General features: G+C 38.6%; 2 protein-coding genes across 2 annotated transcripts; one reads left to right on the top strand and one right to left on the bottom strand.

Moving 5' to 3' along the window:
- Positions 1–12,234: 12,234 nt before the first annotated feature.
- Positions 12,235–14,793, bottom strand: LOC103704539 (transcription factor BHLH148-like). The gene is made up of 3 exons (XM_008787877.4): positions 13,941–14,793; positions 13,538–13,825; positions 12,235–12,453 (listed from the first exon to the last, which is right to left on the bottom strand). The coding sequence occupies exons 1-3, from the start codon at positions 14,334–14,336 to the stop codon at positions 12,325–12,327; spliced, it is 813 nt and encodes a 270-aa protein (XP_008786099.2). The 5' UTR covers positions 14,337–14,793; the 3' UTR covers positions 12,235–12,324.
- Positions 14,794–19,847: 5,054 nt separating this feature from the next.
- On the top strand, positions 19,848–25,880 carry LOC108511194 (PRA1 family protein F3-like). The gene is made up of 2 exons (XM_026803617.2): positions 19,848–22,274; positions 25,592–25,880. Exon 1 carries the CDS (start codon positions 20,155–20,157, stop codon positions 20,761–20,763), a length of 609 nt encoding a protein of 202 aa, XP_026659418.2. The 5' UTR covers positions 19,848–20,154; the 3' UTR covers positions 20,764–22,274; positions 25,592–25,880.
- The last annotated feature ends 290 nt before the right edge of the window (positions 25,881–26,170 follow it).

Here is a 26,170-nt window from a genome sequence, read left to right as displayed (position 1 = left end):
AATTTGCTCTGCACTTGGAGCCTTACCTTCTCATGCAACTTTTTTTTCTTTTGTTTTTTCTGGTGCAGCGGCTGACACTCGACGGGTGTGAATACGGCAACCTTTTCATACAGCCTTTGAAAGCCTTTATCTTGGATAGAGAAAGAGGAGGTTTTGTGAATCAGCCCAACTAATGATCTTAATGTTGATTGCTGGTATTATCTGGGTATGTTGTAAAGAAAGAAATGCAAGAATTTTTTTTCAAATAAGCAAGCTTCCCTTTCATTCGTTGCAAGAATGGGTCCATCCTATGTGGCAGTAAAATGTTGCTGGCCTTTGGAGAAATATGGCACAAGGTTAAAAGAATTTCTGGACTCGTCCATCCGAAATAGATATTTGATGTCTCAAGCTGAAATTGGATGCTGATTTTCTGTTTGCAAAGAGTTATTTTGGGCTGAATAGCAGTTCTCTATTTGATTGCTAAAGAGGAGTTTTATTCTCTTATCTCTGTTCTGTCATCCTCCTATTACTCTTATTACTTCTTTGTAACAAAAAATGGTATTTTCTTTGATTTGCTACCTTCTCCTCCTCCAGGCCGCAAATATTATTTGTATTCTTTGCCTACAATTAATAAAAGATGGATGGTTTTAACCTCTTTTTCAATCACAAAATATTTTTAATAGATAAAAGTAGAAATAAAAAGTCATTATTTTTTTATATTAACGATTTATTGTAATGGAAAATGATGAATATATATATATATATATATATATATATATATATATATATCATGTTATTTATTGTAACATGAAAACTATTATCGTTATTATTTCGGATTTTTCCATGGACAGAGCATCTGAAGATGGACACAACCACAAACGGTGCACTCATTCACCCAAATATGGTTAGGGATGGAATCAATTCGTCTCTGTGAACTACACCGCGTGCAAGTCGAGCTATCCATGAATGTGAATGCTTGTGGATCAGTTCAGATACGTTGCATGCTTTAGCGGTACGTTCCTTTCTATATATATTTCATGTGTCTTGGATGGATGTTAGACTATCTTGCATGCAATTCATGCCGGATGGAAAGGATTGTGACTCTCACCGCGATGGTAACAAAATTCAGACAAACGGTGATCTGATTTAGGAGAAGGAAGAATTTTCTCGATCCATTTAACTTGAATATCTTAAAAAATTTCAAAAGAAGGGTTTACGTTTTTTTTTTTTATTGATGACAATAAAACTAATCTACTTATAATGGTGAAGTCCGTCCTAGCATAATTTAGATCGGATTCCTCTCTTAATTTCAATAGAACTCATTTTCTTAAAATAGACTCGACGATTACAAATAAGCTCAAAAACACTAATTTTATAGGAGGCAGATCTCGACTTTCACAACAACTCTGTCTTTTATCACTTCGTCTACTTTTTTTTGGATTAAAATATATGTTTGGTCAAATTTTTTATGAAAAAAATTTTGTTGGTTCGACTGGCTGGTTTTAGAACCCAAATGATGGAGTTTGGATCTGATCATTAAAGGTGTGGCCGACTTAGGGGACAACGATACATCGTATATCTCTAAAAATTATCTAATTTCAAAAGAAAGATCATCTCTATCGAATGTCGTATGACCAAGTTATGATTTTTGAAAGTTTGGCTCACAACTCAGCTTCTCGATATCGCGGATCTCACTTTTAGACTCTGTCTAGTCCTACAAAATGGTCTATATTGAATCTGGTGATTCTTCTAAAACAAATAATAAGCATAAAAATAGTTTAAAAAATAAAATAAAAGTTAAATCTAAGAGAAAATGAATAACGAATTAGATAAATCAAGTTAGATAAAAAGGAAGATCAATATTAGATACAACTATACACGGGCATGTAGGCGCCACTAGTTTGAGCCAAGTAAAAGTCCTAACCAAATGAACGAGGCCTATACCTGGGAATCTATTATTTTCTTGTCCTACAAGGAGACATTATAAGTGTGGAAGTTGGAAAAGTTGAAAAAGATGTTCATTTACTCGGCTTAATCTCTAATAACAATGGTTTGCACCTAACACTCTTTTAATGTGAGTGGGCAGTGGAAAAGCTTAAATTTGGATGACATAAGCAAGAGTTTGGCAGGCACGCAGTTGTATAATCCCCTTGCCCTTGGGCAAATCCACACCTACTTATTTATTAAATTTATTTGCCTGGAAGAAGAAGTTCAGTTCAGGATCCTCTGCGGTGCGGCCTTTAGACTGTAGATTTTTATACCATTATAAATGGCTGCCACATCAATCTTATTAAATAATTTCTTTATTATTATAATATATTATGTATAATATTAATAATTTTATAATATATTTTATAAATAAATAAAAATTATCCATGCACGTAGATTTGGATAATTTTTGCTTCATTACAAGCATTGTACGATGCGCATGCAAACAGAGCCTGCAGCCTAACAAGTAGAGATGGAGTCAACAGCGGCGTTGATTTTTCTGCTTGGCGTTGTGTGTGGTGATAATTTAAAAAAAAAAGAATCCCATCCAAACAACATGCAATTGTTCCTAATTTTTCTTAATATTATATGTTTTACATTAAAACAAGCCCCAAAGATTGCTCCACTATCAATGGCAACAATTAATGGTTCCTAAGGTCAGTTATTATAATGGGTTCGAATAAAATTGGACCTATGCCTTAGGCTTTTCGTATTTTGAAATATACCTAAGCCACCAATATCTTATTTCGTGAACGCCGAATGAAACCAAAATTTCAAGTTCGATTTTGAATTAAAAAGGTTAAAAGTATTATATAATTAGTCATATAATTATAGTTATATAGATATTTTTTATACTAGAATTTTAGCTATGGAAGATTAACTGAGCTATATATATATATATATATACACACACATTATAACCATTTTGATAGTATAACTGTAAGGTCCCATAATGCATGTTTTGAAAGCCACAAGATAACAAGCAAATCTAAAAGATAAGAGTGAACATGGTGCCAAAGAATTTTAGATTTGTAGTACAAGGCAAGCATGCCGGAACCCAGGTTTGTATAGCTATCATTCAAGACCTAAAAGCTTAATGTTAGGTCCCACTCTCTACCGCAATTTTTGAATTTGGATGAAGACTAAATGCCTGATGATAGATGTGTTGCTTTCAGCGGCAGCAAAGTGTTGGACTAAATGATTCTTACGTTTTGCAAGTTTAGAAGGAATAGAAAGAGACTTCAATCGACCTCTATCATTGGTATCTGAAATTGGACAACCACCGAATTGAAGAATGTATACCCAACAGAAGCGATTCAAGGATCCCCATTTTTAAAAAAAGAAAAATAGAACTTTAGAAGTGATAAAAAAAAAAGTACTTATTCTTGTGAAATGGCTAGGTGTAATGCTAATAAAAAGATGTGCTTGGAGTCATGCAGCAAATTAGCCTATAAATTGATATGTTAAACCTCCTGGTCGGAGATGTGTGGTATGTTGTTATTTTTATATGTGCCTCTTGCCCTGTAATTGTGAGAAATCGGGCAGGTATGTATTTAGTTCCATATCGATTATTCGCTGGATAGATTTTGGATACTTATACAGGATCAAGAAGTATAAATAATATCTTTCGGCTAACCATTTTGGGTGAAGTCTTGAGTTGTTACAAATGGTATCAGAGCAGACCTACTCATAAATTATGTGGACTTGGGAACACTACAACATGGATCCATTGAGCCTGACCATGGGTTAATCTGGCGCTTGTAATTAAATTTGAATAGATTTGAACCCTTAGTCTGACGAGAATATTAGCGCTTGAACGAAAGGAGTGTGTAAGGATCCATGTGAGCGTGTGTTTAGTCCCATATTGGCTACTTATACAGAATCAAGTAACCCAAATAATACCTTCTGACTAGCTATTTTGGGTGAAGTATTGGTTCACTAATTAAAATGGTAGTAGTGATATTCTCACCATATTGCGGAAATAAAATAAATAAATAAACTTACAAGCAATCACTTATAAATTCTTATTAAAGCACCTGAAATATTGGGAACATGATTCTTCACCTCTAATGAATTATTTAGGCGCCAACCGAGGTTTGATATACCTTTTTTTTTCTTACATCAAAATGGTAATGAAGATCTTTAAACACCTTAGATCAAACTCTTTATGGTCATGATTTTAGTATAGATATCACCGTATCGATGACTTAACTCTAAAACCGAGATGAAACAGTGAAATAAGAGTTTTTTAAACAAGAAGAACTATTAGATTAAAGGATAATCTAAATTAACAGCAGTGATTTGACTAATTGACCTGTTATCTCATTCTATCTAATTGTCAACAGGGATAAAAAAATATTTTGTGGATATCTTCTCAATGAAAATGACCTTTTTCTTTCTCTTAAAAATTTAGCGCACCCTCAAATTTCCAGCTTTTTCAAAGCATCATTTTTGCGGCTGACTATCATGTTACATTTAATTCTCATATAGCATTTTATATTTTTATTCTATACGCAGTTAAACAAATATCTTGCATATATTTATATGCACTACTTTATATATACTTATATCTATTTTTGTACATGCTTATATCTTTCTATGCTTAAGGCCTCGTTTGGCAGAGTTATTGGCAGCAGAGCTTTCAGAAGTAGAATTTTTTGAAATAGAGATTTTATAAAATACTATTTGCTATTTAGTAACTATATTTCTAAAATGCTGTAAAACTTTAATATGTGTTTGGTAAACAAATTCAGAAAGTACTTTTGATATGACAAAATAAACATGAAGAACATTACATAAAATTATACAACAAAGCATAATAAAATATAATATATATTAATATTAAAATGATAGTCAAATGAAGGATCAAGCATCAATCACCTCATAAAGATTCGACCCACATTGGTGGCTTGCTAGAACGTTGATGCAGACATCTACCATGCTAACAAATTCAAAACGCATGCTTCAACATATATTAATTTTATCTATCTTCAATAAAAAAGAATTACTAGCCTTTCATTGGGAAAGCTAAAGTTGGCCGAGCGAAAAGTTAGATTTCATTCTAAATTCGAAAACTCAGATGTCATGTTTGAAGAAAGAAATGGTTTGAGAAATATCCAAATTTCATGAAGAAAACATCTACAACTCACCACCACGAAGATTACGAGTTGCATGCAATCAAAATAGCAAGATGCCAACATGATGTCGCCTTCGTCGAATCTAGAATAACTAGGGTTTTAGAATCAGTAGCAGGGTGACCTCCATGAAACATTATTGATACAACTAAGGTTGTAGCAGAATACTGCCCAATCTTGGAAATTTTACAAGCTAGAAAATAATGTTCCATATATACCTTCAATTAGGTAAGCTAGTGATCTCCCCTTTGCTCAAATCTTATATTGACATGGTGACATGTGAAGGAGGGTCACACCAGAAGACAGGAAAGATCATGCCAAAATCTCTTGTTACGTGAGACGCGGTAGCATTGGATTGTCTGCTCTAAATTTCCACCACATTTCCAATTAGGGCTTTGACAAACGCCTAGTGATGGGCCGGGTTTTGGGAACATGAATTGTCAAAGTCTTTGGTGCTACGCAACAACTGCGACCCACAATGGACAGAACCCTACCATCCACTTAGATTTTTCAAATGATTTCGTCTCTCTAATATATGATAATAATGATAATTAATCATCATTAAACTATTATTGGTTATTAATAGAAAATTCGATCCATCCAAACAGATCGGCTCCTTGACCAGAAGTCGATCTTTAAACTTGGTGCCCATAACACAGGATCTAAATGGCAAACAGAACAATGCACAGAATTCAGAAAAGAAAGGAAAAAGAAATTGAACATAGAGATTTTACGTGGTTCGGCAATGTGCCAATATCCAGAGAAGCGAAACGACTGTAACTTTCACTATCTCCAAATAAGAAGAGTTACAAGATATTTATAGTTAAACTCTAGTCTAGAGTTCCAACCCCTATCAGTATTTATGGTAGAATAAAATACTATATAATTATCCCAAAGACAAACATATCTCATCGTTTCGCTCCGTTTCGTTAGAATACTAGCGTACCACTCAGATAAAAATACCTCAATATGTGCGAACGGCAAGCAATCCTTAATCCGAAGGTGATTCAGGAATAAGAGATACGGTGGAGAGTAAATAGAATTTGCCGTCGATCGAGTGGATAAAGCGATGGCAAAAGCATGCAGGCAAATGTGTGGAAGCAATAAGTGAACCATGTTCATACTTCTTTACAATTAGGAATGCCTAGGAAAGCAGAAGAATAAAGCAAGCTGCATGCATATAACCTTTTCAGAATGAGATGTTTACTTGTTTAGTTAAAGAAAAAAAAAGAGAAGAAAAGAAACTTAATTTTAAATTAAAAGCAAAGTGAAAAATGTTAGTGTCCTTTTGGTACTTTCCCTTTGCGATTAGCCTTGTGAAGTAAAAGGATCTACAGTAGAATTCTTCAAATGGACACCAATCTAACAGCTTTTTTAATATTTACCACGAGTGTTTGCGAATCATCCAAATGAAACTATTATATCCTGGAAGCCCCGCAACCAGAGTTTATTAAACTGAATTTTGATGGTTCCGTTCGACATAATGCTTCTTTATGCTGCATCAATTCCTGTAATCACAAACTCTGTACCTGTAGCAGAACTTATGGCTGCTTGGAATGGGTTGGAGACTGCAGTTGATATGGTTCAGAGTGATAAAATTTTGTTAGAAGGGGACTCAACTACAGTGATGAAATGGATCATGGAGAGGAGTCTTCACATCATCCAACCCTGAGAAACATCAACATGTTCTGTACCAATCTGTCCAACTTTACTTCTCTTCATGTTCTTCGAGAAGCAAATCGGGTGGTCAATTGTTTGGCGACATTGGCTTGCATTGAACAATTGCATAGAGTATGGCAAGAGTGTTTTCATCTGGCGCTGGCTCAATCCATTAGTTGCACCTTCACTCTCCGTAACCGAAAGAAAAAAAAAACATTTCAAGGCTTAAAAATTAGATCAGCACAAACTAAAGCACCAAAGTTTGCCATGTAATTGTTATCTTTTTCCTTCTACTTGTAGTGTTCTAATAATCGAAATCCTTTGCACCCATGAATGAAGGAAAGAGACCTGCAGTTAAGTCAGGATAGACAAGAATTGCGAAGAAACCTATTCAATGATTATCCTGGGTTTGGCATGTGGGGAGAGTTGACACAATATTTGCTACTCAAAACCATTGAATTCTCTTTCAGTGATCACAACAACAGCAACCGACGCAGTGTGAGCAAAAAACTATCAGAAAAACCAGCCGTGGACTAAGTGGAAGCTTGGGAGCAACCTTAATCAACAAGTCCTATCAAAAATAGCTGCATCTTGGAAAATTCAGATCAATAAGATATCATCAGACAATATGCAGCACAAAGGTGTCGACAGAAACCACTGCTGCAGTGAAGGGAAAATAGACTGATCTTGTGACCCAGAGAACAATTGCTGTTGTCACCTTCATGCTAAACTCTTGATATTTTAGTGGTGCCTGCAACCTTATGGGTGATGGACTAGAAGTTCTATAACCTGATTGTCCAGGTAAACAATTATCTGATACAAACCAATAAGTGGTATGCAGCAGCAACAACCACAAAGATTAGAAATAGGCTCCTCTGTCCTCTTCATCCTTGCATTCCCTGAAGGTTAGAGATGGATAATGACTATACTGCTAAAACTGAGGGACTTGTGAATAGTGTTTTTGAATCCCTGACAAACCTATTGAACCAAGCTTCCTTTTTGAAGCATTGTTGGCACTGGATTATTTGAACTAATGCCACCTTAAGGCAACCATTTAGCAGTTTGCAACTATTTGAGGATTTGTTCATAGCAAGAATGTATGCTTTTTATTTTTTTATTCATTTTTTTCAGGAATTTAGTGGTTATTTTCCATCCCATGGGGTTGAACCTAGGACCCATTCCATGGGGAGTAGGATGTCAAACAACTGAGCTAACAGCAGTTTGGGCCTTATTGCTGACATCCCAGCTGCAGTTAGTTTTAAGCAAAGAAATGGGAAGCCCAAATCCAAAATTTATCCCTTCTTCTTTGTTAGCTGTTGGCACTAAGCCCAAATCCAAAATTTGCTCTCTTTCTTCTTTATTAGCTATTGCCACCAATTAGTGCCTCACCTGTATTTGTTTCTCATAGAAAGTGAATGAGAATTCTGTTATTGCAAGAACAGATTTCTTGAATAAAATCTCACAAGCCTTACTTGAGAAATGACATCACTAGGGATTAGTGAACATTTGGAAGGTAGATATTGCATACAATATTTGTTGTGATATTGTTAATGCTCTTCCTTCTCTTTGGAATAGAACTCAATTCAAAATTGGCAATAGGCATAGTACTCTCTTTTGGAAGGATAGCTGCATTTGTCCCCTCTCCTAGTTATCTTCCCCTTGCTTTACAAAATCAGCCAAAAGAAAAATGGAACAATCGCTGCTACTTCTTCAATGCATGAACTTTAACTTGGAAGATCAAACAGCCAGGTTGACATTCCGTAGATGCTTAGGCCCAATTTAACCAGTTATCTTCCCTTTTGGCATTGCTCTGTTCGAATCAAGACGAGGATCAGCTGGTTTGCAAGCTTAATGGGAATGGAACCTTCTCCACTTCTTCCATGTATCAATTTTTGAATGCGAGGGGACACAAGTGTAGTTTCGCATCCAGTCTTTAGAAATTGTTCGTTCCCCTAAAAATAAAGCGTTTCTTATAGCTTCGTTGGAGGAAAAAAACTCAGTACTAGAGAGCTGCTTGCCAAAAAACTGGGAAAGAATCATGGAGGATGGATGTTATGCAATCATGCTACTGAAGCAGTGGATCATTTATTCTCTAATCGTGCATTCTTTTTAACCATTTGGAAGACTCTTTGTTCAGTATTAGGTGTGCTTTCTTTGCTGCCGCAGAATAACTCAAGATTCCCATGAACCATTGCTTCAGTGGTTTTGCCACCTGAGTCCTGAACCTGCTTCTGTCAAAGCTTCAACATTCCTACCTGGCTACCTTCATAGCTGCTAGAGATGGATAAAGAACTTCTCCATGTTCTTCTGCTCCTCTGTTTTGGCCCAGCTTCCTTCTTTATGCAACAAATTTCCGTTCTCTATTTGTTGTCTCTTCCTCTTGGCAGCTTATCTAACTTCATATTCTTTACAACATATCAATAAATAATGTGTGGTTTCCTACTTCCCTTTTAATTCAAAAAAAGAAAAAGAAAAAGATATTGGATACAACATGAAGTAATAATATACGTTTAAGAACTCTGTCCCAAGAGGAAGAGCTGAAATACACATGATACAAATCTTCTTCATTTGATGTTGAAGGGGCAATACTAGCCTAGAACTCAGGAAATGGCCTTCATGTCGTGCAAGCGCATACCGGAACCAATTACAATTGATAAAGTGAAATATTTTGTTTTACAAAGATAGCACGAGGTGAGACCAAGATCAACAAATCTTGCATTCATATGCTTTCTAAACCATCACACAAGAAGGAAAGCAGCTAAAATAACTGAAGTACACCAGGTGGAAAAGAAGATCCAATCTGTGCATTAGCCTGTGACATCATAAGCAACCATCTTAACCTAATGAATCAAATGAGCAAGTCAGTGAAGAAAGCCACCTCAACTTCGCTGAAAACAACTACAAGTTTTTGAATTTAATAGGGAAGCTGAGCATGATACTGGTACCAACAATACTACTACGTCACTAAGACGTACACACTCCTTCAGTTTGTACATTGCCTTGAAGAGGTGAAAACAGTGTTAGATGTATACCTTAGAAGCCAATCTAGCGAATACATTATTTGTTCTGGGATATAGTTTTGTACTTAACTTTATTATCATTTAATAATATTGGGCATCTTTTTCCATTCATGTTGTGTATATGTCCATGAATCGTCTAAGGAATTAATAAGATGATGATACATATTCTCAAGAGTTGAAAATTTGAGCCATATGTCATTGGTGATTAATTCCTAAATGCTTCTAATCGATGGATCATCATGGGAACGGTGATTGATCTGATGAGATTAGTGCATAAATCGTTTTCCTTTTGGATGGACGAGTCTCGAGTCCACAGTGTAGGGACACTCGAGTGATAGTGCAGGTGCTTATTAGAGAACAAGGATATCGAGCGTGACCAAAACAAGAAGTCACTTGGATATCTATCCACTCGTCAGTGACTTACCTGATGTTGAAATGGTATGACTGGTTCTTTGACCTGCGGTGTCTTGATTATGCACAGTTAGGTTGCTGTAGTCTGACTGCACATATACATGATCTCTAGCCATATGGATCCTTGTGGTGCAGATTGGCTACAGTAGGTTCACTGTAGGAGTAGGATGCGCACCTACATGAAATCTATCGACCTTGGTAGATAAGGAGTGGTCTTATGTGATTTATGAGACTAAGTTTGAAAAACCTCGGCCGTGGCAGTATGTATAGTGGAAAAGAAGTTTTCGTTCTCGAGCAAAACTCGAATAAATCTTGACATATGACAGACGATGAGATTTGACGAGTTATCCATGATCTCCATGTTGTAAGGATTCACGATAGAACGACTGTATCATACGATAACTGCACCTAGAGATTCATTCATTCCATTCTGCTGGGTTGCCACTACATGCTACTAGGGGTCACTGGTGGATGGTGAGACTCACAGGGATTATCTTGATGGTCAATAATCTCTGGTGAGATGAGTTGGAATTGTTTCAACCCATTGAAAGGAGTTTTCAATAATATTGTGATAGAAATCACAATTTATCTCACTACCAGACAGAATAAAACCTATGGAGTCACATACATTAAAGGTTTTGATCGATCTGATGGTTAGATTGTGATTTGGAATCACAATAGTTCATGATTACCAATTTGATTGATAGTTGGTTTAACTCACTAAGAGTTAGTGAGTTGAAGAAGCAATTAAATTACAATTTAATTGAATCAATTGGACTTAATTGAATTGGGCTTGATCTTATTAGATAAGATTTAAGAGTCCTACTTGGAGTAGGACTCTTAGAGTTCTAATTAGATTAGGACTGCAAATTATAAGAGTCTAGAGTCTTACTTGGAGTAGGACTCCTAGAGTTCTAATTGGATTAGGACTCGAAGAGTCCTAATTGGATTAGAACTAAGAATCTTAATTGAAGAATCCTAATTGCAATAAGACTCTTTATTAGATAAGGATGAAGAATCTTAATTGCAGTAGGACTCCTTATTAGATAAGAATTAAGAGTCCTAGAGCCCATGATTGAGTCATGATTGGATTAGGCCACCTAATCCTCCTTGGAGGAGGATTCATGCACAAAATAAAAGGAGGGGCGTGCGCCCCTCATTTTATTATTTATTTTCAGATTTTTTGGGGGGAGTGCGTGAGAGGAAGCCCTAGAAGGCTTTGGGGGCAAATCTAGACCGTTGAAAGGAGAAAGAAAAAAGAAGGGCCGTAGGCCTCATCTTCTTTTACGGCCGAACCCTCTTTCCCATTTTGCTCTTGGGCGTGGCCTCCTCTTCTTCCCTCTCTCCTTCTTCTTCCTCCTGAGAGCAATCAAGAGTTGATTGTTTAAGAGAGATTTAACCATCAAAAGTGATCTCTGCAAGGGAGCTAGCACCCCGGTGAGATCTAGGCGCTTGGATCGGTCCTCTTCCTCATGTGGATACCCATAGAGGCCGAACACGTGTGCGGCTTCAAGCGAGCTTTTCAAGATTACCATGATCATCAGATTGCGGTAAGGATCTACTTGCATAAGGTGAAGATACGATTTTTCCTCTAACAATTTAATCTTAATCTATCTACGAACGGTTTTAAAATACGTTCATGTGATGAACGAGCCGTGCATGCGTCTTCCGCTGCGATTTGATTTTTCTGCTGCATGCACGGTTTTCCAACAAATAGTGCATCTTTTAAAGATGCGAGAAAGATTCGCTGTCTCGGTACCGGACCCTGTACCAATGCCACACTGGTATAGTGTCGGTATGGTATGGTACGAAAATTTTTTTAGCATACCGAATATTGGTACGCCATCCGTACCGAATATCGGTACCGAACTGGTATGGTATGGTACGCCCCATACTGTCCAGTTTGGGCTGGTATGACATATCATGGATGCTAGTGTTTTTATCATTTTCCTTAAAAATTATGCCTCTCTGCCTCTATGACTGAGAATATTTCTAAATCAATGAATTGCTATCATATTCCTCTAGCTGGAATTTAACATGCAAACCTTTCTTACGTATTGACTTTAGAAAAGGATGTTTCATTCATCTCTAATGTTAGGTCAAATGAGTTACATGTAGAGCACACGCGGTACTCATGGTGCATTCTCCACATGGCAACTCACGGAGCATTTATATTGTTGGGAAGACAAAGTGTGGGATTTCTTCTCCACTTCCTCTAAAGCACATTCCATTGCTCTCTCCACTTCAGCTATTGCCACATTCTGCACAACATAAATGAATCCATGACTATGTTAGGTACTATTGAGTGCATGAATTAAAATTAGTACAACTTGAACAAAACACTTCCATGAAGGAAGAAGTGAAACAGAAAAAAAATAAATAAAAGAAGTGGCTGAAGGAAAAGGGGTTCTATATGATTCAGATTTTCGGTTTGGATTTGATTAGGTCGAGTCATGTTTATCCCATTTCTTGTTGATCAAAAGTACACCGGGCTGATGTATAAATTAGTATTACCCGGACCTAACTCGAGTCTTCGAATATCAATCAAATTCGAGTTTAATCTAGTCGAGACTGGTTCAGATTGCAAGTAGACCGGAACCATTTGCATCCCTAATCTCTTGTCATCCATCTAGAAACACATACAATCACTTCGAATAATTGGACTATCTTGTTGTTAACTTCGAGATATGGAGAGAATGCAGGCTCATATTTTTTAATTATATGAGTCAATATCCTCTCCACTTTGCATGAACTAGAAAAATAAATAACAGGTATCGATGATCTGCATGATAATCTATGAGACCATGATTGTGCATGCTGCATGAAATGTAGGGTATACGATTTGCAAGATAGCCCATGATTGTGCAAGCCATATGGAAAGCTAGGTGTGCAATTCTATACACCATGGATGGCCAGGTTTGATCTTGGGCCATGCTGCAGATCATGGATGGCCATGATCCAGAATTTAATAAAATCACTCTCTGAGGCTAACCACGATTAAATAATGGATCTTGTAAATGAATGTCCATGGGGCATTCATTAATAGCAATAACTAGATTTTGGTAGATGATATGTCAAAATTCCACAGGACTTCAGCCCAACTTTTCGGTGACTACCTACCCATGATCTAAATTTCTGATATTAACAACTTTAAATTTGGCATTTACACTTGTCTAAAAATGAAGCTTAATCACCCATAGGAAGGGGAAGAAAAAGAATCTGAGAGCATTTTTTTTTTCAAAAAAAAATATGATGACTAAAATACCATATTTAATTTCAGTAAATTAAACATTTCTTTAAATAATATAACAAGTCCTTCTTAAGCACCAGGCATGTCATACAAACCTTTGATTTCAGATTGACGACGGCTGACAACTCGTCGCTGCGGAGTTCGGCCTGCATGGATGCAGCCGCCAACTCCATTCCCCTCAAGCATTGCAGAGCCCCCATCATGGAATCAACGGCCGATGAGGGATTCATCACGCGCAATTTGATCGTCGCCCCTTCTACCACCCCTCGTTTCCCAGCTGCCGTCTCCTCAAGCTCCTCGTTGCGCTTCTGCAGCTCCTCCCTCACTCCCTCCAGTTCTTTCAAGTAAACAGCCGCTGCTTGAACCACCGAATTCTTGTCACCCTACGAGAAAATTCGAAAGAAATTTTTTTTTTTAGAAAAAGACACAAACACCCAAGCAAGTAAGATTCAGAGAATTTCTTTTTCTGCAATTATTATCGATGGGAAATGGTGAAACCTTTGATCTGTTGGAGAGCATATAGCGGAGGTCAGCATAACCCTGGCTCAATCTCTCTCTCCTCTGCCTCTCCCTCATCAGATGCCGAAACTCCCTGCTTCCCTCCGCCACCACACCTCTGAAACTCTCCTCCCTTGTCGCCATCGGAATCGTTCTTAGAAACTCGATCACTCTCCGGTGGATGTTGCGACCGCCGGTTCGTTGCTGTTGGCATCCCGAACTCTGGGACGAGATCCCACGATTAAACGCTCTGTATTCGACAAAAGCACTTCGCGGTGGGGGCTGTGGGTTGGAGATGGCGGACAGGAGGTCGATGGAGTCGGGAAGGGAGAAGTCCCAGTTCAGATACTCCGGGTGCTCGTCGTCCTCCTGGGTTTGGAAGGGGAACGGTTCCATGGTGGTTCCCGGGTTCCTCTGCTTCCGCTTGGTCCTCCCGCGTTATTTAAATATCGGCAGGGGCCGTTGGGCGGCCTCATGTCGGCGACTCGGTCGGGGAATGTCCGTGGGCACGGTGATCTCCAGATGGTCAACCAGAAAAATCACGTGTAAAAACAGGAAAAGTCAGGGATAGTTTTCACTCATTTCCCACGTGCAAAGTTTCACGGCCTTTGACCCCGCGCGCGCGCGCACACGCTCTCTCTTCTTCGACTTGTCTGATACCGGTCAATGGGTCCCAATAATGGGTTCGGGTTGTACTTTTTCCCACCAGGCATATTAAAAAAAATTGGATTATACCTGCTTCCACTTTTTTTTTTTTATTAGGATCAAGATTGTCATGCACTTTCATTTCTTACAATTGTGTAATATACTTTAAAAATATCTCATTACGCTTGTATGACATTATAGAGCATCAATTTGGAATTCATAGATCCAACATCCACTTTTCAAACATGTTATTATTGCCTCACACTCATTCATGAGCAAGCAACAAGTGACATGAGGAAAAAAAAAATGGTATACATTGAAGAGCTTCCACTCATGTATGCCTCGCAGGTGAAATAAAATCTTTTGGAATGACAGCATTTGATAATGTGTTTTCAAATAATCCTGCATGAAATAGGAAGACTGTGGCCTAACCATGTCCTTTGCGAGGAGGATGATGGTAATTTAATGTACCCAAGTTTAACCTCAAAGGATGTAAATGATGCCGAATATCATCAAATATGTTTAAAGGATGTAATTTAAACATAAATTACGGCCTCTTTTCTTGTTTAAATATCCACAACAAAGGATGTAAATGAAGATGATTACTAATCTAAACATGGCTGCGCCCTTTTTCAATGACTTATATCTAAACGTTTATGCATTTATGTTCTATCTAGGCATGTAAATATGTCAACCCCGAGGTTGACATGAGTCAATCAACCATACCCAATTGTTTAAATACCTGAAACACCTCTATACGATGAAATATAAATAACATCACGGTTTTCATTTTCCTTCTCTTCTGACGAATCCACCTTTGGATTTGTGGACCACGCAAGTTTGTTTCTAGCATTTTTGAAGACATATGTCAGCCTCTACGTCATCAGAATGGCAGGGGAATCGACAGGAGTCAATCATACTAAAAAAAAACAATATGTGTCATTTGATTCGAACTTATAATCCTGGTTTACTAATTCAATTTCTTGGTTGACTCAGCTATAGACACGTATGAACTCCGTAGTAAGGATTTTTTATCTTTCTTGGCCTGACTCTACTTGATTAATCTAAAATTGATATCGAATTTTGTCAGAACTAAGGAGCATGTGTCTGGTTTGTCAAACCAGTGACGACGTTACTCGGATGGTAGAACCTACAGGTACATAGCGATGCATGCACAAGGATCTTGACTGACCGACCACGCGGTTTATCTGACGCCTTGGCCGCGGACAGGGAAACACGGCCACATAGGTGTAATGCTGCAAATACGTCGGGTTGACCCGTGATCTGATCCGATCCGACCCATTTTGGAGAATCCGTGGGCCGAATCAAGTCCTAAAATTAGATCCAATTTATTTTCTCGATCATGTTTGGGCCTGCAGGCTGCAACTCTCGGGAGTGCAAACACAAGTTATGAAGCCATGGATGGGTTAACTCGAACCGAGCCCGATTCGGACCTGACCCAGATCCGAATTTTTTGGATTGAGTCCGGATTGTACATGGACCCGACCCTACCCGAATGACCGGTTGGATCAAAAATTGTAGCGGTGGACCCAACCCGACCCGATCTTCTATCAGATCGAGTCTGGATCCAAAATTAGAACCCGAATAAGAAACCATGTTGGGTTGAGGTCATCATGATCCGACCCGACCCATTTGTACCCCTAGGTTGGTGGCTTTCTTCGGTGAGCTTGGGAGGAGTGTAAAACATCCTTCCCACTTTAAATTTATTCAAAAAAAAAGTATGCACAAAGAAAGTGTTGCTGCTGAGAACTGGCCCATCCTAGACACCGCATGAGAGATGCGACGATGCTGGAGGACTCAGTGATCGACTGCTCTGACCGAGCTTGATGAGGACTTGTAGTGGACGACCGCGATCGGGATCCTGGTTGGATGGCCACACTCCGATCTGAAATAGCACAAACGAAGAAGTTCTTTTGCTGGAGTGTATCCGACAAGAGACCCTCTGATGCCTAAGTCCGGATGATGTTAGAGAACAGAAGGAGGTTCTCCTGCAATCCGTTAGGGTGTTTGAACACTTACCCTAAGGGTTCTCCTTGAGAGATGATTGTATAGGTGAAGGAGTATACCTACCACCGTAGAATTAGGGCACGTGGATCAGCTAGGAATGTCTATCCTCGGTATGGCCTAGATATCAGGCGCAAGCGTCTCGCACACAGATGACATCCTGTCTATCACATCGGCAGGATTTCAGTGATTGCTTGGGGTCTCGGCTATGATGTTGCTAATCGTAGGGAGCTCTCGAGATGTGAACCCAGTCGTGCGGCATCAGGCTTGCTAGGTGGCAGCTCTTATGCGTTGGCATCGTGGTGAGTTCTAATTGGACGGTTTTTCTGGTGAGCTATGGTCGGCCTGGATGTACATTAGGAAGAAAAGTCCAGAAGAAATAAAATAGATAGTAGAGGCAAGCAAACATCCAGAGATCGGCCTAGGAAGCAAAAGAAGACCCCATTCTAAGTAGGGATTGTGCATTAGCTTGCTTAGACAAGTAGAGCACCCCATTCTACAAGTGTTATGTGGGGTGATATGACATCATAAATATTTTTCTGGAACTTTTTATGAGTTAATAAAGAGAAAAATCATATCCTACACCACATGCAACACGTGGCAGTGCACCATGCTTAATCACAGATGCTCATTCCTATGGGCTAATCACTGAGATGAGTGCTTGATGAATGAGGCCTATAGAAACGAATATATGTGATTGGTGTGGTGCACCGAAGAATTTAACTCTCACCCAATTAAATTGCTCATGGCTAACTTTTTAGCTGTCCCCATGCTAAAATAAAAGTTTTGTGTCAGATTTATCAAGAGAAAGACCAGGTCGACCAACTTCCAGTTCAGTCAAAAATTTAATATAGGACTTTAACCAAAAAAAAAAAACTAACATGTGAGTATTATTTATATTTCTTGGTTCAATATAAATACCTAAGATATAAAATATTATAATTATTAGTATAAAATAATTTTTCATAATTTTTCATAAAATAATTTTCCGCGGTCCAGGGGCTCTTCTTCATGGTCCACGCTCGAGGAGGACCTCAGCGTGGGCCGCGAGGTTGATGATAAAAAAAAAACAATAGATTGATTTTGGAAGGTATAGAAAAGGATTAAAATTTTTTTCTTCTAAAATGTGGTTCAAGAGATGCATACAAAAATTGAAAAGAAAAATACCTTTTCTTACGGAAAGGAGTCTGACGGCTTGGGTTCTTGGCTCCAGCAGATTTTTAGGTTTATACAGGGATAAACTATGTAATTATGTTATTTTAATATGGACATTTTTGTCAAAAATATAGCTTTCCGAAAAAGCTAAAACAGCTTCCTCCCAAAAGCTCCAAATTGGAGCTTCCTTCCAAAAGCTGTTTTCAGCTTCCCGCAAAAGCTGAAACAGCTTTTTGAAAAATTTACCAAACATAGTTTTTTGTCTAAAGTACTTTTGGAGGGCCAGAAAGTGCCAAAAGCTCCCCAAACGGGGCCTAAACATACATATGCATGGATATGCAGTGGAGTTGACACAAACATGCACATAACTAGAGGGGAGTTGGAGGGATCTCAGTGAAGTGGAAGCATGACATGTTTGAAGATGTGAAACAGAATGAGATGGCTATTGGATGGCCTGTATCTTTACTCCCATGGATTCCCAGAAAGAGAATTAGAGAAGTATGCGATCGACGGACCGAGGTCTGTTTTTCTAAGCGATGATCGGTGGCAGTATTTCTCTTTTTTTTTTTTCTCTTTGCATGAGGGATCCTATATAGATTCCCCCAGCAGGAATTCATCAATAGAAAGATGTGGTGCTTTAATGTGTTGGTTTGATGATTGCAAGGTTGCTGCATCATGGCGATTGAAGCTGGCTTTTTTAACTCATGCTTCGTTCATTTAAGCTTCTGACAGAATAAGAAAGATCCCACAAACTGCTGGATCAGGTAGACAGCAATGGAACAATTAGATCAATTCAGATGTTGAAAATATTGGGTTTATAATATTTTGACCTCAATTGACGAAACGCCTAGCTACCAGATTCGCTCTTTTACCAGGCTTGGATTGCTGAAATAACCACCATGAATTCTTTTTTTGATGTTAGTAGCTGATCATCATGAAAATAGTTGCTTCTACAGCGCCAATAGAAGATTCAGCTCGCATGTGACACATTACTCTCCAACATGATTATGTTTTGAAGTTTTCGATTGGGGATAGGCTTCCCCCTGATACTAATGAAGATAAGCTACAAGCTTAGATTGATAAATTTAGAGTTACCGATCAAACTTTACCCGAATGAGAGCATTCAGGAAGCAATTGTTCTCCCCTACTTGATTTGGAGTAATTCCATGAATAGCTTAGACTATGATCTCACCATCATAGTTTCAAGAAGTCCAAGAGTTTTTTTTTTTTTTTTTTTGATAAAAAATAGGAGGGGAGGGGGAGGGACCAGCCCACCCGCGTAGTAGCCTCCACTGGGCCCCCCTTCCATTAGGAAATGTTCGATACAGGTCGTAGATTTTTGCGTGCCTTTTTCGACCCATGGGCTCACCACCTCACATGTGGGTACGTTACCCTAGCGCCACCTTGGTACAGATGGAAGGAAAGCATATTTAATTCAAGTAACCCAAAAATTGCATGGTAGATAAAAAAATTTATAATTAAAAATAAATAAGTTATAAAATATAATAAAAAAATTTAACATAAATAGAGACCCAATTGAGCTAGGTTTTGACCAAATCAACAAGTCTCGACAGACACCATTGGCTTTAGACATTGGACTTCCATGTAACAAAACTAGTCCACAATTATCAAAATACATCACCAAAATTAATCTCGTTTGAATTCTTAGAACATGATAGCTGTAAAGGTATAATCCATCTATTCACCAGAAACAGGTAGAGGCTATGTTGCCAAAAAACAACGGAGATGACGAGCTATTTAAACTAAAATCATGATTCCTCATAAATCTATCTAAAACTATAATCATCATCAAACTAATAGCAACATAATCAGGGTTTACTTTTTAAAATTTAAAATAATATGCTGGATCCAGTATATTGTGATAGAGAAATTATATCCTCTATGTGCACTAATAAGAAAAAAATAACAGATGATTGTAATATATCAAATTTTAAATACTTTAGAATTTTTTAAAGAAATATCAGTTTTTTTGCTTGAATTTCATAATGATGATTGTTTAATGTGTTTAAAGTTTTCTGCTGTATGTCATCTTTATTTTATATGCTTCTCCTGATCAGAACTGTACTGCCCAATTTGTGGTTTTTGTTGCATGTCTATTATTTTTAGACTCTCTCTCTCTCTCTATCTGATTCCTACCATTTGGTATTCGCTCTGCCAGATAATACGCCTTTCTGACAATGTTGTTTGAGCTTTGCTTTCGTTTTTGTGTACATGTGCGCATTTCTGGCGGTTTTCCCTCCCACAGAGATCTTGGATTAGGGTTTTCCTCTCTGCTATCCTTTCCTTTTCCCCCGCCTCCCAGAAAGAGATCTAGGGCTAGGGTTTTGCGCCCTCCCGGCCCGGTCCTCTCCCCCACCCTCGCGTCGAGATGTCCTCCACCTCCTGGCGCAGCGGCTACGGGACCATCCCGACCGCCCCGGAGGCCGCCTCCACCTCCCGCGCCGCGGAGCTCTTCTCCCGGGCGAAGGAGCGGGGCCGGGCCCTCGTCGCCACCCGCCGGCCGTGGCGCGAGCTCGCGGATCCCACCGCCTTCGGCCGCCCCTACAGCTGCGGCGAGGCCATGGCCCGCCTCCGCCGCAACCTCGCCTACTTCCGCGTCAATTACGCCCTCATCGTCCTCTTCATCCTCTTCTGCAGCCTTCTCTGGCATCCCGTTTCCATGATCGTCTTCCTCATCGTCTTCATCGCCTGGTTCTTCCTCTATTTCTTCCGCGACGAGCCTATCGCACTCTTCGGCCGTGAGATCGATGATCGCTTGGTTCTCCTCGCCCTCGCCGTCGTTACGATCGTCGCCCTCGTGTTCACTCATGTCGGATTAAATATCCTGGTCTCGCTGATCATCGGGGCCGTGATCGTGGGGTTGCACGCGGCATTTAGGGTTACGGAGGACCTCTTTCTCGACGAGCAAGAAGCGGCGGGCCGGGGATTGCTCTCGGTTGTCGGTAGTCCGATTCGCCCTGCTTACGGCCGTGTGTGATTCTTGTTTCTGATGGCTTCTTGCGATTGCGGATTGATTCGTGTTGCTTGTTAGGGGTCTAATCGATGTGGTTTTGAAGCAAATTTTCCTGCCTGTAGGCTGTCGGCAAGCACCGACCGTCATGCCATCCTGGGATAAGAGGTTGCGTTCTACTTCTCTTTCATCTGATTCTGGATGTTTTGGCCCTTATTCCTCGTCTTTTTAGATATCTTTGTAAATGTTCTCAGCTTTTTGAACAAAAAAAGGAGAAAGAAAGTCGGATTCATCTGTTTCTCGCGGGCAATTTTCATGTCATTGAATGTTGAATTAAGCATGTAAATTTCGTAGTTTTCTTGAAATCTAGCCTTCTTTTGAGATACAATATGTGGTTGGATATTTTGATCAATTTGCCGGAGCAAGTGCATTTCTACGTGTTAGTTGTTCTTGTTGAGGTTGTTTGCAGATTGCTTGACACCCTTTTAGCCCATTCTCTTATTATTCCTTTTGTGATCTGCCTTTTAGAATAGGACATCAATGGGCTTTTGGAAACTATGATACTCTTAAATGATATTGGTAAAAAACATTTTGCAATCACCTATGCTATATGTTATACCTAAATGACGGTATGGTGCTTACCTTTAAAGCCGTGTTCGCTTGAACATCATAAGTGGCCATGTAGCCTTTCAAGCATCTGCTTGAATGTGAAAGTGGCAGTTAATTTTGTCCAACCACTGGAATCATGATCAATGCTTAGTATGAATTAATCAATATGAGAGATAATTAGAAATGCTCAATATGAATGATCGCATGTTTTGACTGTGTTTTTATTCCATTTAATCTTGTTTCCTATTAAGAATTGTGTAGGTTTTTGCCTTAAATATATCCAACCATCAGTTATATTGGCGAAGAACGGCTTTGCTCCTCCCACCAATTGATTGACTAAACCACATGGATTCCTTCTCATCCTCTCAAAACTTCTCTCCTTTTTATTTTCTTGTTCATCATTGTTGTTTCTTCCTTTTCATTCTTCAATCTTTAAGCACCTAACTGAAACTCTCATTTGTACCCTATCTCGAACACTTAGACACACAATTCTTTCTCATCACCATCATCAACAGATGCTACTTCTGTATATACTGTAACTGCTCACTTTTATCTGTTTACTGAAAAAAAAAGTGTTAGGCTTACCTAACATGAGCAACCTCTTAAATCCCAGCAGCCCAGCCCCAAGCAAGTTTTTGACTGCCCAGAAGGCCCAAAAAACAGGCACATGGGTGGCCCAATAAATAACTAATATTGGGTGGTTGGATTTTTGGGGCCGGGTGTCCAATAATGTGCACCTAAGAAGATTGTAATCAACCCAACAGCTTATATAAGAAACTCCTTTCCCTTAAACCTGCCCCAATAAACCTACCATGTTAAGAGAGGGAGATCAAGAAATTGGCAGATGGGGTGACCTGTTGGCTGTGGCAGAAAGGGGCAAACCATGACCAGTGATGGTTGCTCCGATGGATATATCGGCAGTGGTGCAGGTATGCAGTGTTTCCTTTTTCTTTCTCCTATTTTTTCTTTCTTTAGCCTGTACTTATTTCTTTTTCTTTTTATATGCCCCTGGCTGCCCATCTGAGGCCTAAAGTTTTTACAACCTTGATCTTTTGTTATACTACTAGGTCGATATTTTGTTATGCCTTATATCTGTCTAGAAGCTACACCAATTAGATAAATCATTATGTTTTAGAGCTTTCATTTTAATATTATTTTATATGTAGTGGCTCGTCTAGAACTTTCCCCTTAACTATTATTGGCCATCTGAACACAACAAGCTATGTAAACAGCTGAGGATTTAAGGGCATTGAGCAATCACTTGGCTTGGGAGCCATGGCTATCGCATTATGCTAGTGGAGTTGGAGTTGAATAATTCATGCAGCACGTTTTCTTAGATATATAGGCTTGATTCGCCTATGCAAGCTTACCATGAAGTTCCAAAACATGTGAACTTATTTGGTTAAGAAATCCACTAGATCTGCACTCTAATACGTTTCCCCCTTAACTATTATTAGGCCATTTGAACACAGCAAGCTATGTAAACAACTGAGGATTTTAAGGGTCTTGATCAATCACTTGTCCTGGCTACCATGCTATCACATTATGCTAGTGGAACTGGAGTAGAATAATTCATGCAGTATGTTTTTTAGAGATGTAGGCTTGATTTGCCTACGCAAGCTTACCATGAAGTTCCAAAACATGTTAACTTATTTGTTTTGAACGTAATATCAAAATTCAAATCTTAAGACAAGCCCCTAAACAAATTCAGGATATAGTATTTTGTGATATATTTCCCACCTCAATTTTAATAGTAATATTTTGTTCGATCAAGTTCGAGGGTGAGCCTTGGCGAAATGACAAGATTGCTCTATAAAGGCTGTAGGTCACAGGTTCAAAACATGGAAACAATTTTTCCGTATATGGGTTTAAGGCTGCATACACCTGATCCTCCCTAGACGTTGCAACGGTGGGATCCTAGTGCACTAGGCCGCCCTTGCAATATCATATTTTTGCTTGCAAATGCATCTTGGGAAGCCTATCTGGATCTCCCTTTTGAGGTTTGTTGTAACATGATACTGGAACGAGTATGTGGTTTGTTGTAATGTAATATCATAATCCATTTGTTAAATCAATGTGCACCTTTGCTAGGATAGGGGCAAGAATTTTATATTCCTTGGTATCTGGGAAGACGAGATTGCTATTTGACCAGGAGGATCATTTGTTCGATTGAATGCAAATTAACTTGGGAGTCAATCTGGATCGAGCATGTTATAAGCATGCATTAACTTTGTTATGAATTAAATTGCCAATATAAGTAACATGTTTGAGTGATGATGAAATACTATGTAACAGTAAATTCTTTAAATCCTTAAATTGATTTCCTTTTCGTGCTCTTACTTTCTTTATCAATCTTCACTTATAGGACAGATTTGAGCTGAATGGAATGCATAAAGATAATCTTCTAGAAGTAATATGAGAATTTACCTTGCTATTCCTATTAGCATTAGCAAATTGATGGAAAATAAAAGGCAAAAGAGAGTATTACATCTTCTTGAGGTTTCAGATCATAAGCACTGAGAAAAAGAGAAAGGGAAGAGTAGTATGATTAAGGGAGTGGGTTTTCATAATAATATTGAAACCAGAACAGCTGCAGGTAGTAAACAAGCAAAAAATAGTCCATTCTTGGCCCTTCTAGAATATAAGATGCATGATCTAGGCAGATTGTTATTCCAACAGCCCCTACTAGTGAATTTCTCTGACTTATTGGAAAAGCTCTCTGATTAGTCTTGTTTTTTTTTTTTTTAATTTCCCTAAGTTTAGTTGAAGCTTTTATGTGGTTCTGGTGACTTGACAAATAAGTCACAATTTTTCTTGTGCACTTGATTAATTGTTGTGAAATATTTTTAAATTTGTCCAACTAATTGAAATAAATTTCAATATTTATCCATGTACATTCTTTCGCTTTTAGTCTCCAATGAAATCTGAAAATTCCCTCGAACTTTTACCTAAAATACATAAGTTTGTCTTTGACGAAATAATGCCAAATCTCAGTTTGGTTACTATGAACAGCCATCTCAGACTATGTTTGCTTTACTAACATCATGCTGTTAATGTATGTGATGAATCTGAAAGTAAATATTCTGATCCTTCCACAAATTCTTGGATGACTGTCTGCAGTTGTTTGAGCACTGATTAGGCAATTCATAATTCTTTTTGTTTTCCTCAACTTGATCAACATCTAACCACTTAGAACCATGATGTAGCCATGTGAAATTTAAGATTTGATTCGATGTGCTTAAAGCACGAGTGATCTTACTATAGCTTAGGCAGCATTCAAGCCCTTACTTGCCCCCTTTGACTTAAAGATGCTTTAGACCAAATTTAATTATTCATCAGCAGAAATCAAGTCTTGTTTACAATGTTTTGACAAGACTACAGTTAGGTCCTCTTTCCAGCACTTGGAAATAGCAGATGAGCCTCACTTGAGCTGCATGGCAATACACACTCTTTGCCTCTCTTGCAATCTTTTTGAAGCTAAATTTCATCATATAACCTGATTGCAATAATAACTTCATAGCTGTTAATTCAAGGTTCGCCGTACCGGTACCGGTCGGCGTACCGGTGGCGGCCCGGACCAGTACGTACCGGTCTCATTACCAGTTCCATATCGGTTCTTCAATGATAAGCTACTGGTATCGGATTTCATGCTGATCCGGTACCGGTTCCAGGCCGAACCGATACGTACCGGCCGGTACGGACCGGTACAGCAGACCATGGCAGTTATTGAGTTTATTTGGATACTCATAAATGAACTACACAAGGAAAGTCATTCTACGCTTAACCATCTTAGCAATTTGATGTTGCCATTTTATTGGTCACATGAAGCTTGCAAAAGTGATGCCACATCGAATTTAGCTAATAGAGTGCACCCTTTTTGGCAAGCCAGAAATGAGTTTTTAAGTTGGTTTTTCTGTAATATGATTAGTTTGATGCTCGATTTTGATAGCATGATAGCTTATGGTAAATCAGGTTGAAAGAAAATCATAGCATGATATCTTATGGGAACCAGGTAGTAAATCATAGGAAGAAATCACGTCATTGTACATATACGCAGGACCATGTACATGCATAGTCAGTGCTTTGCAAGTATTGTAGGGTACATTTTGGGCACTACTTACGTAGCTCATGGAGTATCATTTTGGCATTGGGAGTTCCGTATCTGCCACCTGCAAAGATTTTTATCATATTTTTTTTATTATTACGAAGATACAATCCTCTCTCCTTAAATTGGTTTCATGAACAGGTTGATGGATTTGAAGAAGCTTCAAAATCCCCTAATCCGACATGACAGAAAACAGTACAAAGGCAGAATTTGACCAAAAGAACTCAACTGAAATGTTGCCTTGGAGTTCGAATGGTGGGGTATGCTAGTATTGCATCAGCGATCTCTCAATGTTTTTTAAGGATATTGATGGGAAAAACTGAAATGTTTTCGGATGCAAGTTCCTCGTTTTTTCTTTTTTTTTTGTTGTTGTAATAATCAAGAATTAAAGACTAGATATAAAAACTTTCATCAGCTTTATAAGCCTCTAGTCATGCTTGTCACACCATGAATTTCTATTAGTGTAACACCTGCATTTGTCCCAAAAATCTAGGCCATTTGAATGGATTTAGTTCTTAGCTAAAAGTTGAAGAAGAGCTCAAGCAATCGAAAGGTTAGTACCTACCAATGTGGTCGGCATGCAAGGATTAAGATCCTAACATAATTGCTAACCTGTTGTTGCTGGGTCGGCTGGTTGGTTGCTATTATGACAATAAAACACTCAGGACTACCCAAAGATAGCTCAATGAAGGTCACATCCATATAACAAGAAGCCCTGAA

This window comes from Phoenix dactylifera, unplaced genomic scaffold (assembly GCF_009389715.1).
Source record: "Phoenix dactylifera cultivar Barhee BC4 unplaced genomic scaffold, palm_55x_up_171113_PBpolish2nd_filt_p 000007F, whole genome shotgun sequence".
Lineage (NCBI taxonomy): Eukaryota > Viridiplantae > Streptophyta > Magnoliopsida > Arecales > Arecaceae > Phoenix > Phoenix dactylifera.
The sequence above is the reverse complement of the archived record's forward strand: the minus strand, read 5'-3'. Positions and strand labels throughout refer to the sequence as shown.